The sequence below is a fragment of the Haliotis rubra genome, unplaced genomic scaffold, assembly GCF_003918875.1.
Source record: "Haliotis rubra isolate DU_JTF1 unplaced genomic scaffold, ASM391887v1 Scf248, whole genome shotgun sequence".
NCBI lineage: Eukaryota > Metazoa > Mollusca > Gastropoda > Lepetellida > Haliotidae > Haliotis > Haliotis rubra.
The window spans coordinates 1,042,216-1,054,984 of NW_025766536.1; the positions used below are offsets into that span (position 1 = coordinate 1,042,216).

At 40.8% G+C, this 12,769-nt stretch overlaps 1 protein-coding gene and 1 long non-coding RNA gene across 3 annotated transcripts; one reads left to right on the forward strand and one right to left on the reverse strand.

The window, feature by feature from the left end:
• Positions 1-4,449: 4,449 nt before the first annotated feature.
• On the reverse strand, positions 4,450-9,868 carry LOC124279219 (ribosyldihydronicotinamide dehydrogenase [quinone]-like). 2 transcript variants are annotated; one of them, XM_046715031.1, is made up of 5 exons: positions 9,796-9,868; positions 8,803-9,002; positions 7,913-8,109; positions 7,092-7,175; positions 4,450-4,865 (listed from the first exon to the last, which is right to left on the reverse strand). In XM_046715031.1, exons 2-5 carry the CDS (start codon positions 8,999-9,001, stop codon positions 4,761-4,763), a joined length of 585 nt encoding a protein of 194 aa, XP_046570987.1. In that variant the 5' UTR covers position 9,002; positions 9,796-9,868; the 3' UTR covers positions 4,450-4,760. The 2 variants fall into 2 exon arrangements, with proteins under 2 accessions (XP_046570987.1, XP_046570986.1); XM_046715030.1 differs by having other exon boundaries at positions 7,919-8,121.
• On the forward strand, positions 8,900-10,642 carry LOC124279220. The gene is made up of 2 exons (XR_006899328.1): positions 8,900-8,938; positions 9,466-10,642. It is a non-coding gene; the product is annotated as an uncharacterized LOC124279220 (long non-coding RNA).
• The last annotated feature ends 2,127 nt before the right edge of the window (positions 10,643-12,769 follow it).

The window sequence follows — 12,769 nt, forward strand, 5'->3', positions numbered from 1 at the left end:
AAAGACACGAGGAATACTGAAACAAGTAAAAGACACAAATAATATGTATCATGAGGTGATTTCAAAATTGTACCAATATAAGTCTTGGGTCGAAGGTGTGACTGAAGATGAAGACATAACATCTGATGAAGAGAGTGAAGGACAGGTTGATGAGGAAGGGTAATAAGACAACAGATGTAAAGTAGGTAGGCATTTGGGAGAGCTTCTATCCTAATGTCTACTCATTTGAAACGGAGCTAATAAACAATGAAATCTGTATCTCTCTCTTGTTTTTAATGTATTGTACCCATGAAGGTCTGGGTTACCCTTCAGTAACCCATGCTTGTCATAAAAGGCGACTAACGGGGATCGGGTGGTCAGGCTCGCTGGTTGACACACATGGCACATTGTGTAGAATGACCCTCATGCTGTTGATCACTGGATTGTCTGGTCAATTATGTACAGACCACCGCCATAGAGTTGGACTATTGCTGAGAGTGTACTAAACTCACTTAATGTATTGCTGGAGGATTGACATAAGAAAACTGTTGTACAATTCTTGGTTTTATAATACCAATTTCAACCCTATTTCACTGAATCCACAGAATTTTTAACCTCCTCATACTATTATCAGACATAAAAGTTTCAGTTTAAACGTCATTACTGTTCATTGTATTGAAGATAACAACTGTTTCAGTTCATCGTATTGAATACAAGATAACCTCAATTTTAATGATCTGTAATGAATATATATGAATATATATGAATATATATATATATATATATATATATATATATATATATATATATATATATATATATATATATAAAAACGGTTTATAAATACATAAGCTATTACAAATGGTCACTTCTGTTGTAAGCCGTTTTTGGTCTACAGGGCCGTTTTGGACCTGTAGCCATTTTGAGTCAGAACCGTTTGCAAACCGGTTTGATAGAACCGTTTGCGATCCGGTTTGATAGAACTGGTAACTGGTTTTAGGTCGGGGCTTTTGGCGCAAAGCTTTAAATGCTCTTTGTTCACCGCCATGTGCAGCCGGTATGTTGTGCTGTGTGTGTTTAAGTATTCTGGCGGTTTCATGACTGTTTAAAACAGCACAGTAGGTTTGGAATTCATGTGATGGATCATTCTATATTCTAATTTGTAAGTATTTTTGCGTTTGAACGTATTGTGTGAATAATGTTGTTGACGACTGTACACAATTGCATGTTGACTATGCAAGTGCATCTACACACTAAATTTGGTTTTATGCAAGCTATAGTTTAAAAAACGATGAACCTAGGAAAAGGTTCTCACTATGATTGGACTGTGTTTATTGTGGGGGATTTAAACATCCATGGCATATGGGAGTAATGTGTAATCAACTTTCTATCGGTCGTATTCTGTGTGTGTATCGGGCTGTGTTTATTCATATGATTATGTGAGATTTTAAAGTAGGTTCATGGTGACTCGTTCCACATGGGATATTTTGGTGAGAAGCATGCTGTGTGTGATTTTGCTATGAGTTTCAACATTTTATTCAGTTTTTTTTCACCGGCGGGCATGGCTAAGACTTTGTTATTTGTTCAAATCTATTTATTTATCATTTTTCAAAATGGCGGCGGGGGACGAGGTCTGTGACCTAATTTTACGCTTGTGCATGCATGGTTGAGTACTGTCATAAGAAAATGTTTGTTAAATGTATTTTGTGTTTACATCGGAGTCATGGGTGGGCAAATGTCTTATTCATAGTTGGAGAACAGTGTGAATCAATCTGTTGTCTCCACATGAACGAGTGTCTTGTCATACCCAACAAAACATCATGAATTGGTACCTATGGATGTGTTATTCCCTGCTGTCATTCATATGGATATGATGAACAGAGGTAAGATGACTTCATGTACACTAGAATAGTCTTTATCCCCAACACTCGTTCAATCTGATGATGATGAAAATCTTAATCTGTGTTACGATGTATTCTGTGTTACAATGTAAGGAATGAAGGTAGGACGTTGTCTACATTTGAATTTCACATTCTCAATAGTTTATAGTTATATTTAGTCAGACGGGAATTGATACTGCGATAACGGGCGCTCGGTTTGAGATAAAAGAGAAATACACTGGTAGTATATCCACAATGTGTAGTCACTCCAGAGTATAATCCAAAGATGTTTTGTAATCCAGTGAGAAATATCCACAATGTTTAATCACTCCAGAGATGTGTAGTTGAGAGGCTGAGCTATTGAAAATATAAATCCAGTGAATCACACAGTATAATCCAAGGTTGTTTAGTAATCCAGTAAGAAATACACTGGTATGGAGTATATCCACAATGTGTAATCACTAGGTGTAGTGACTTCAGAGACTGAGCTGTGTATGACATGGGGCTTGTTGCTGGGATGCGTGGGGTGTCCCTCCTTGGGACTAGTGGGTGTGGTGGCGGTGTCCCTCCTTGGGACTCTTGGGACTGGGCATGGTTGTCTCAGTGGCGTTGGGTCTCGGCGTTTCTCCTTGGGCGTTGGGGTCGGAGTGTCCCTCCTTGGGACTCTTGGGCCTGGACTGGGGTGTCCCAGCTAGTTGACCCTCTTTGGGTCGCATGGTTGTCCCTCTTTGGGACGCGTGGTTGTAAGTACACGAGTGTTTGTGTGTACTTACTATTTTTTTTTTTTTTTTTTTTTTGAGCAGACACGGCTGCTCCCCATGGGGCTGTTTGGTGGACTTTATATACCCACCTGAGTCTAAAGATAAGTTGGGGGAATCCCATGTAGAACATGAGTCATACTCTAAATATAGACTCTTCTAAAAATAGAAACACCAGGTGTTGACATGACTCATGGTCTAAACATAGCTTTTGATGCTATAATGGTCCTATTCTAAATATAACCTGTTGCCAGGGGCCTATTCTAAAAATAGATTTTGATGCCATAAAGGCCTCTATACTACTATCGCGCAATTGGGAACCGATGACATGTGTCCACCAAGTCAGCAAGCCTGACCACCCGATCCCGTTAGTCGCCTCTTACGACAAGCATAGTCGCCTTTTTGTGGCAAGCATGGGTCGATTGACAGTAGAATAGCCTTACTGTTATAAGCTCCTGGCACTGCTAGCTGGGGGTTATGACTCGTGAAGATCCGGGTTAGAATAAACCTTCAGGAACCCAAGCTTGTGTAAGAGGAGACTAACAGGATCGGGTGGTCAGACTCGCTGACTTGGTTGACACGTCATCGTATACCAACTGCGTAGATTGATGCTCATGCCGTTGATCACTGGATTATTTAAAGACCGCCGTCATATGGCAGGAATACTACCGACTGCGGCGTTAAATAACTATTCATCAATCAATCAGTCTACTGGGGGTTATGATTGGGAACAGAAAGGTCCAACTATTATGGATCGGAAAGATGCCGGTTAGAATTGGTCTTCAGCAGCCCATGCTTGTCTTAAAATGCAACTAATGGGATTGGGTGATCAGGTTTGCTGTCCTGGTTGACAGTGACACATGTCATCGTATCCCGATTGTGTAGATCGATGCTCATGATATAAATCACTGGGTTGTCTGGTCTAGATTTGATTATTTACATACTGTCATCATACAACAAACGAACAACAAGAAAGCATTGGAAAGTTTACATTTATTTTCAGGGAGTTCCAAACGTTGACAAATTGAAATATTCACAGTAAACGTTGATTGGTCTTGCAATGAAAAGACATCTACACCGCATTCAAAGTGAGACGACACTCTTAATTCTTAGCCTGTATTTGCATCCCACAAAAAAAAACCCAAAACAAATCAGAGATTCCTTCTATTTCCATACCCGTGAAGATCCGGGTTAGAATTGGTCTTCAGCAACCTATGCTTGTGGTATGAGGCGACTAACGGGATCGGGTGGTCAGGCTCGCTGACTTGGTTGACACATGTTACGATATTGATCACTGAATTGTTTGGTCGATTATTTACAGACCGCCGTCATATGGCTGGAATATTGCTGAATACGGCGTTAAACAACAACCAAACCAAACTAAAATTTATTTTTATCGGTAGCCACGGCAACGTGTTAAACAACATCCAAACTAAAACTGAACGCCAAAAGAAATGTTACACCTCTAAACATTAGAATATCCTAAAATGTTATATGGATAGAAGACTTTGGTTTGGTATGTTTAAACATCCAATCATGTAACTCTATTGTGTCAAAACATCAGACTGAGGAAGTCTTTGATAATTAGGATATCGACATGTTTGTTTAGGTGGGGTCCATTGTCCTATTTTCAATCATGTAAAAATTCAAATCAAAAGTGTAAAAAACAGTTAAAAATGGGTCCAAATGATATTGTTTATGATGATAATGCATGCACATTCACAAAGAGTGATAAAGTTGGGTTTTGGATTGGAAAGAATGGTTGTTTACCGTAAAAAGGGACCCAATGCTGAAATTTAATTTTTTGTCTCTTTAAAACACATTCCAACCACTTGAGGTTTAATTTTTGGATCATCATGACTTTCGACTGTTTTAGGAAGTCGTCAAACGAGAAAAGACAAATGTTTCCCTTAGATATTGTAAAATTTTGCCTATTTCTGTCCTTGTATAATTGGAAGCATAACGCCAAAAGGCGTACCCATTGTAACCATACATTCACTTCACCGAGATTAACATGAATGCTACAGAATGCTACAGAATGCTTTAGAATGCTTTTTGGCCCATGTTTTAACAGTCAGCATCTCAGGCGTCGGTTCTTCAAACACAGTGGACAAACGCAAAGCCCAGTCATCTAGATATTCCTTCAGAAACCTTTTCCTCCGTCCCAACCTTTCTCGACACCAAATGAAACCTGAGGGGGTGCTTGCCATAAAAGGACGTCGAATCCGACCACGTTCAAAGTCCCAACCTGTAAAATACATCATAAACCTTGTAAAGAGAATCTCACCCAAGTGTCTTCTGATAAAACTAAATATATCAACACGATTAAAGTTACAAATATCAAAAGACACGAGGGTGAAATTCTATTTATCATAAAAAAAACACTCTTCTTTATTTTTCAATAAAAAATGGACGTCTGTGAATATGGTACTGCCATTGGACTTGCAGTGCAGCGATGTCATAGCATTGTGACTTCATCAAGTTCATGACGTAATAGCATTGTCAGGGGATTGCACAAAATCTAATTTCAAATCTATCTCCAAGGAGATCTCGTTTGTTCTCAGACAAGCAATATATCCTCAGAATTCTCGTAAAAGACCTCTCTACCTTTTTCCCGGATTGAACCCGGAGAGTATAGCCAGTTTGTTTGTAGTTTAACGCCGCACTGTAATTTATGGCGGCGGTCTGTAAATAATCGAGTCTGGACCAGACGATCCGGTGGTCAACAGCATGAACATCGATCTACGCAATTGGGATACGAGGACACATGGTCAACCAAGTCAGCGAGCCTGGCCATGTTAGTCGCCTCTTACGACAAGCGTGGGTTGCTGAAGACCCGGATCTTCAAGTGTATTAGAACGTACACATCTGCCAGCCCACTCTATAATCAGAGCATTAAATTGGGGTCCGATTTTGTTTAGCGGTTACGATAGATATCAATGTCTAGAATTCCGTGCATAAATGCTACCCAGAGTTGAATCTAGAGTCACTCCGTTTAACAATTGGTTTTCAGCAACCCACGCTTGTAAGAGACGACTAATGGGATCGGGTGGTAGGCTTGCTGACTTGGTTGACACATATCATCGTATCCCAATTGCGTAGATCGATGGTCATGATGCTGATCACTGGATTGTCTGGTCCAGACAGCCACCATATAAACTGACCGACAAAAGAAAGTATACCAAAAGTTACCATTTCTCAAATCGTAAAGAAATATTTTTTGTAGGTAAATAATACACTGAAACATGTCACCCCAACGTTTCAATTTGATACCTGCAGTGAAATTCACGTGCACGTCGTGAATTAAACGTCGAAGTGATCAATTGTATAAACCATGATTTTGGGCCTCTGTCAGAGATCCACATGCACTAAAAGTTAGTGTGCGAACAGGTTACACATGCAGTTTGAAAATGATCACGTGGTCACAGATATGCCACGACTATCAGCGGTTGAACGTGAGAGGGTCATAGGTATGCTCTAGATGGGGTCGACACACGGCAACGTTACAAGAGCCTTCAGCTGCACCCGTGTAGCCGTCTCCAGACTGCTGCAACATTACAGGCAGACGGGTCAGACACAGGACAGACCAAGATGTTTGAGACCGCGAGTAATAACACCAGCTGAAGACTGGCATTTGAGGACGTTAAACCTGAGAAACCGTTTCATGACGATAACGTCATTAGTGTCGAATTCCCTTGATCACCGTGTCAGTTGATACACGGTGGCTAGACGTCTTCGGGTCGCAGGTATCAGAGCCTACAGACCCTTCACAGGACATGTGTTGACCCTTGAACACAGACGTCACAGATTGTCCGAGTTGTTCGTCGTTGGCAGCGACGAGAGGAACAACGTGAACGTTCTACAGTGGCCAGCAGGTTCTCCAGACATGTCCCCGATCGAGCACATACGGGATGCACTAGACAGAAACGCCCTAACCCACCACAGAATAGACAGCAACTTGCACAAGCCCTCCAGGACGAATGGCGTCACATACCACGTGACTTGTCCGACGTCTGATATCTTCGGCTAGAAGGAGACTGCGTGCCTGTATTGATGCAGGGGTGGACATACAGGATACTAAAGTGATGGCAGTAAACATTTATTGTGTGTAACTCATTACCTGCTTATCCTCTATGTGTTTGAAAACTGGTTTTCAAGACCACCAGTGAACTTGCGCATGTCTGACGCCACGTGTTTATGTAGTATGCGTGTGATTTTTAGCTCAGGTTGAGAACAGATGTTGTTAACACCACTGTATGTTTGTGTGTCTAGGAAGTCTGGGTCAATGGTAGTGACCTCTTGAAAACCTTGTATACTTTCTTTTGCCGGTCAGTTTAGTAGGAATATTGCTGATTGCAGTGTTAAACAACAAACCAACCAAGCATGGGTTACTGAGGACCAATTCTAACCCGGATCTTCACAGGTGTTAAATGAAAGTATTGGAACCAGTTACTGTTTTACAACTTATACATACTTGCATTGGTAAGAGCATGGCTTCCAGGGACTCCTGGGGTATGCTCGGAGATCCGGTAGTAAAGGACAGTAGCGCCCTTTTACCCTGGAATCAGAAAAATAGATAGATCTTATCTCGGTTTAAGGCGTAAACTTCAGTCAAATCTAGGAGTTTGGTGTTTGAATGAATCATAGCAAAGCCTTTGTGCCCCTTACTTTATCGGTTGGCTGGCACTATATACACTGGCTGGCTGAGTATTTTAAGGCAGTTTATGGGCAGTGGGACCTAGTAGGTAAAGCGTTAGCTCGTCACACCGAATACCCAGGTTCGATTCCCCATCTGGTTACAGTGTGTGGGGCCCAGTTTTGGTGTCCATCGCCGTGATACTATTTACAGGTAGTTCATCTTACTTCTGGGGCTGCGGGATAGCATAGTAGGTATCGCGTTCGCACCGAAGGCCCGTGTTCGATTCCCTACGTACAACGAGTCAGTGGCGGTGGGATAGCCTAGTCGAAATATTGCTGGAATATTGCTGAAAGCAGTGTAAAACCGTACTCACTCACTACTATGAATGAACCCCATTCCTGGTGTCCTGTGGCGTAATATTGTTGGAATATTGCTAAATCAGCGTAAAACCTCACTTACTCACTAACTCACCCTTACCCTTAACAAGGAGCGGTGGGGTAGCCTAGTGGTTAAAGCGTTCGCTCGTCACGCTGAAGACCCGGGTGCGATTCCCCACATGGGTATAATGAATGAACTCCATTCATGGTGTCCTCAGGCGTAATATTGCTGGAATATTGCTGAAAGCAGTGTAAAACCCTACTCACTCACTAACTCACCCTTACCTTCAAATCACCTTTTTTGTAGAATCCTGTTTTGCGGACGAACCCCGACATGACCTGTATGACCCTGTCCATCCAACCCTTCAGTATGGCGGGAAATGAGCCCCAATACAGCGGGAACTGGAACACGACCAGGTCCGCCTGCTCCACCTTGTCCACCTCCTCCTGGACATCCTTGCTTACATCAGATGGACCTGCATCTGAAACTGAATGGAGCAGCGGATTTAAACGGGGACTGCGACTGTAGGAACACTCACGCGGTCCTCCGTCCTCATCCTGGACATCCCTGTATACATCAGCTGGACCTGAATCTGAAACTGGTGCAGGACCCGCTCGTCCTTATTCACTTCTGTCTGAGGGACAGTGGGAGAATGTGAGGTGAAGTGAGGTGAAATTGGGTTTAACGTCGTGCTTGAGTATATTTCGCTCATATGACGACGTGCATGCGTGTGTGTATGTATGTGCGGCTGCTTGTACTAGCCAAGACTTAAGCTGGTTTTATAGTGCAAGCCCACTGAGATACCATGCCGCAGTTAAATATGAATACCCCACTCAGACACATTGTACTGACTCCGAGCCGACCAGTCCTTGTTGTACCCATTAATACCGAGCACCAGGCAGGGACCAACAAGTACCATATTTGGTAGGACGCGGTCGGGGATCGAACCCGCGACCTTCCGTTCTCCGGGCAGACGGGAGAACGTGAGAGACGGAGAGACTTATACACACATTTATTGTCCATGACAGGAAATACGAGTTGAAAGGGTCCAGTCAAGGGAAGATCTGAAGAGCAGTCAACAGCGAGTGGAACATTCCAGAATGGTTTTGTACCAGAGCGTTCTAGAAGTACCGTTTCACCCCTACACCAAACCTGTTCATATGCAAACCTGAAAAATCTTCAAGTCGAACCAGTGGATCAAATTTCATCTTGTACAGGTCGGACACGATGACGTTGTGGCCTTTTGACGACAGCTCTTTGATAGCCTTTTGCAGGAGGGCGCCATTGAACGATTCAGGTTTGGGGTGAGCGTACACAATCAGCACAGTCTTACCTCCCTTTGATGATGTGTTACCTGCAGCCGCCATTCTGTTGGTGAAAGAGGCAAGTGGTTGATTATAGAATGTGAGAGGAATTAATAATAATTATCAAGGTTGACCTTTAGCAGCAGTGAATTTGAGTAGAGGTGACTAACGGGGCCAGGTGGTCATGCTCCCTGACTTGGCTGTACGCATGTCCGATCCCAGTTCTAGTGTTTCCCCCAGGATTATGAAAGGGCAGGGTCGACTCAGAGAAAAAAGGGCACTTTAAAATTCAAAAGGGCATTCAGCAAACAAAAAAGGCACAACAATTAAGGGTTCAATAATTTACTGTGGCTGACATCATTTGGGTCTGTTTGGCATGCTTTGATGCAAGTTCATAAAATTATTCGTTCATATTCGCCTCTTCTTTCGTGCCAAGAACTTGGCCACACACTTCCTCAAGTCAATGTCAGTAGAAGACTTAGCATTCATGCTGACCATAAGTTGCTTGGTGCAGTTATTTATTTCAGCCTGTTCCTATGGTCTGTCACAATGAGTTTCACCCTGGAGAAGACTCTCTCAACCTCTGATGTCGAAAGGATCACAGTAGCATGGATACTCAGGAGCTTCACAATGTTTGGGTAGAGGTCTCCCAGTTGGGGCTTGAGGCTTGTCAGAGTCTTCAGGATACTGGATGGTGATCAGGTGTCAACTTCGTCAGCAAAGAGTTCCTTGACCTGACTCCACTCAAGCTGTGTTTTATCAACATCCAGGCCAAAGTGCTCTGCCAGTTCTGTAATCGGCAAAACTTGAATAGTATGTCAATATATGAAAATGTGACATCCAACTTGTGTCCAAACCATGGATCCATTTCGTCCTTTCATATTCCACTTAGTGCAAAGAGAAGAAGACATCATGGAGCTTGTTTCACCCTCCTCGTTTGCATCCTCAATGTATTTTTAGCCAGGGGCGACCTTGTTTCCATTTGGTATCGAAGACAAGCTTGTGACCTGCATCTTTCTTCTTCTGAGTTGTTTAAGGAGCTGGACCACTGGATGACATCCACTTGTAAAGGTCATAGCAAACAAGTTCTGAATCTTCTACATCGGGTCTGAAATACACATACAAATCAGTTTATTTCCAGACAAAATTTATTGTATTTTGTAATTTGGTAATAAGAAAACAGCCTTTGAATATTAAGAAAATAAGAATAGTAAAAATACCTTGTACTAATGAAAGTACTTTTTCACACACAGAAAAAAACAGTTCACACTTTTATTACATTTCAGTTGAGGATAAATTAGGTAAAATATCAGATAAATATACACAAAAGTTTGGAACAATTATTTTTAAGTTTGAAAATCTTTAAGACTAGATATGGAGACAGATAAAAATTGTCTTTGTTCATTGCAGACACCTTATCCACCACAAAATCTACTAACTTCAAATTAAGTATATATAGAAAAATTAATTTAGTATTTCTACCGATATTTTAGAATATGAAAAACTACATGTATGCAGTGCAAAAAATAAACTTAGATACGTTCAGAAATAGACATGTTTGATGTGGCTTCGATTCCTGTGTCTATTTCGTGTGGAATAATTACTTCGGTAATTCGTACATTTACAAAGAGTAAATAAAATTTCAACAGATATACCCAGTGCAAATATTAACTATAGCAAACAAGAGGGTTTTGTGTCTATCTAGAAAATCGAAATGAGAAATACGTGCTTCCGAAAGATTTCTTTCCAGAGCGAGGTCGACTGAACTAGGAGAAATTAAAAGTAAAAAACAACCATATTAGAATCTATTCACAATCGTAATATTAGAGAGGATAACAATCACCGAGTGTGTTTTAAATACTTGAGACAAGCATTGAAAAGGAAAAGGAAAAGAAAAAACTTCGGAATAAACTGAAGTGATCATGTCCGATATGGCTTCCCTTTGTTTCATTCGTTTTTATTTTCTCCTCACAAAAAGACTATAAAATAAGATATGGACGTAAAGTATTTACAGCAAAGATTCTTAAACATAACAGAGACGGAATGGGCATGTTTTATTAGCTACAAAGAGATCACCTGAACCTAGATTATTGCTGGAAATGATTTCTAATTTTGCCGCTATCGGTTCAAAATGGCGGAAGTCATTGTCAAGTCGTACCTGTTTGGCGCGAAGAAATCCACGAGTCGACGACACTTCCTTGCTTCAGCCTTCACAGCTTCTTCTCTTTTCCTCTTTGTTCTGTCTTTGGTTGGCATTGTGAATCAGAATGAAAACGAACAAAGCCGAAATCGCCATGACTTAAATAGGTAGTTTTATTGCACAACAAAAACATCCGGGAAGGGAGCTACTCTAAGGACAGATAATGCGGTGATTCAAAAGGGCACAGCGCTAAATGAAAAGGGCAGGGCGCTAAATAAAAAGGGCAGGGCGCTGAATAAGAAGGGCAGGGCGCTGCGCCCTGCCAAATATGCCTGGGGGAAACACTAGTTACATTATGCAGCTTGCATACACCATTCCTTTACAGCGACTGATCTATGGAGGAGATACTTTGATGTGCGGTAGACCGTGTAAACCTCCCTATAAATGTAATAACAATGAAGGTAAAGAAGGTATTGAATCAGCCTGTGCAAATGGGAGCAGTGAAGCGTGAAGCTGGTGATTGTCCGTTAGGTCTACTCCCATTTGTGACAACTCCCAGTTGTGAGACTCCCAGTTATGAGACAGTGAAGTCGGTAATTAACAATTAACAACGAAAACACACCATACTCCCCTGTCTGATAGAATGGATTCACCCTACCTTATTACTTATTTGCTATGTAACTGAATCTTGTGGAGGTAACCTAATGAAACTTTATAAGATAAATTGATTAACATACTCAGGTAAATGTCTTTAATAATTGAACACTTTGTGTAGGTAACTTCGTGATCAAAGAGAAATTCATTTACCTACTCAGATTTACTCCGTCTCCGAAACTACAAGCTATAGTTTAAGAAATAACTCTGCAATAACTCTGAAATTTACAGTCGAAATGCCCCTTATGCCAAACCCTTTCTACCCGACACAATACATTTATGGAATGCCCTACCAAATTCCAAAGAGTCATGCAGTCAGAAAGAATTTTAAAACCTAATTACAAAAAACCGAAAACAAGATTTATATTGATCTTAATTATGGCTCTTGTTTTTGTCAAATCGTTCACTGCTGCTCGGATATAGCGACCCAAACGCCGATAAGTATAAACAGACAGACAGACAGTTTTATTCAGTAAAATGTTCTGCTCTTAATTCTAATTTGTACATAATATAAGAATAAAGAAACCTTCTTAATCATATCGACATTTGCAGATTTCATGATATGGATAAAGTTGTTTATCGTCAGCGGCTTACTTAAATATTTCCCAATATATTTCCCTCGAATATCAGAGAAACATTCACAAATATACAAAATATGCCACTCATCTTCAACAACATTAATACCTTTGGATTTACAAAATAAACAAAATCTTTCATTAGAAGCAATATCTTCATATCTCCGAGTCTCTCTTGCTAGATTAAAGTTTCCGCATCTAAATTTTGAAAGGGCAGATCTCAAATTTAAATAAATATTACAATTTAAGTAGTTTTCTACATTTAACAGAGTCTTATACTGACAATAATAAACAGTTTTATGTGAATTTTCAATGGAAGAATACCAGGATTGCTTTAAATTATCGGTTAGTCTTTGTTTAAAAAGAAACATCAAATACTTGACATTACCAAAATCCTGACTGACCCATGCATAGCCAAAACCATAAGTAAATAAAATATGTTACCCAAGTTACATAGTTACC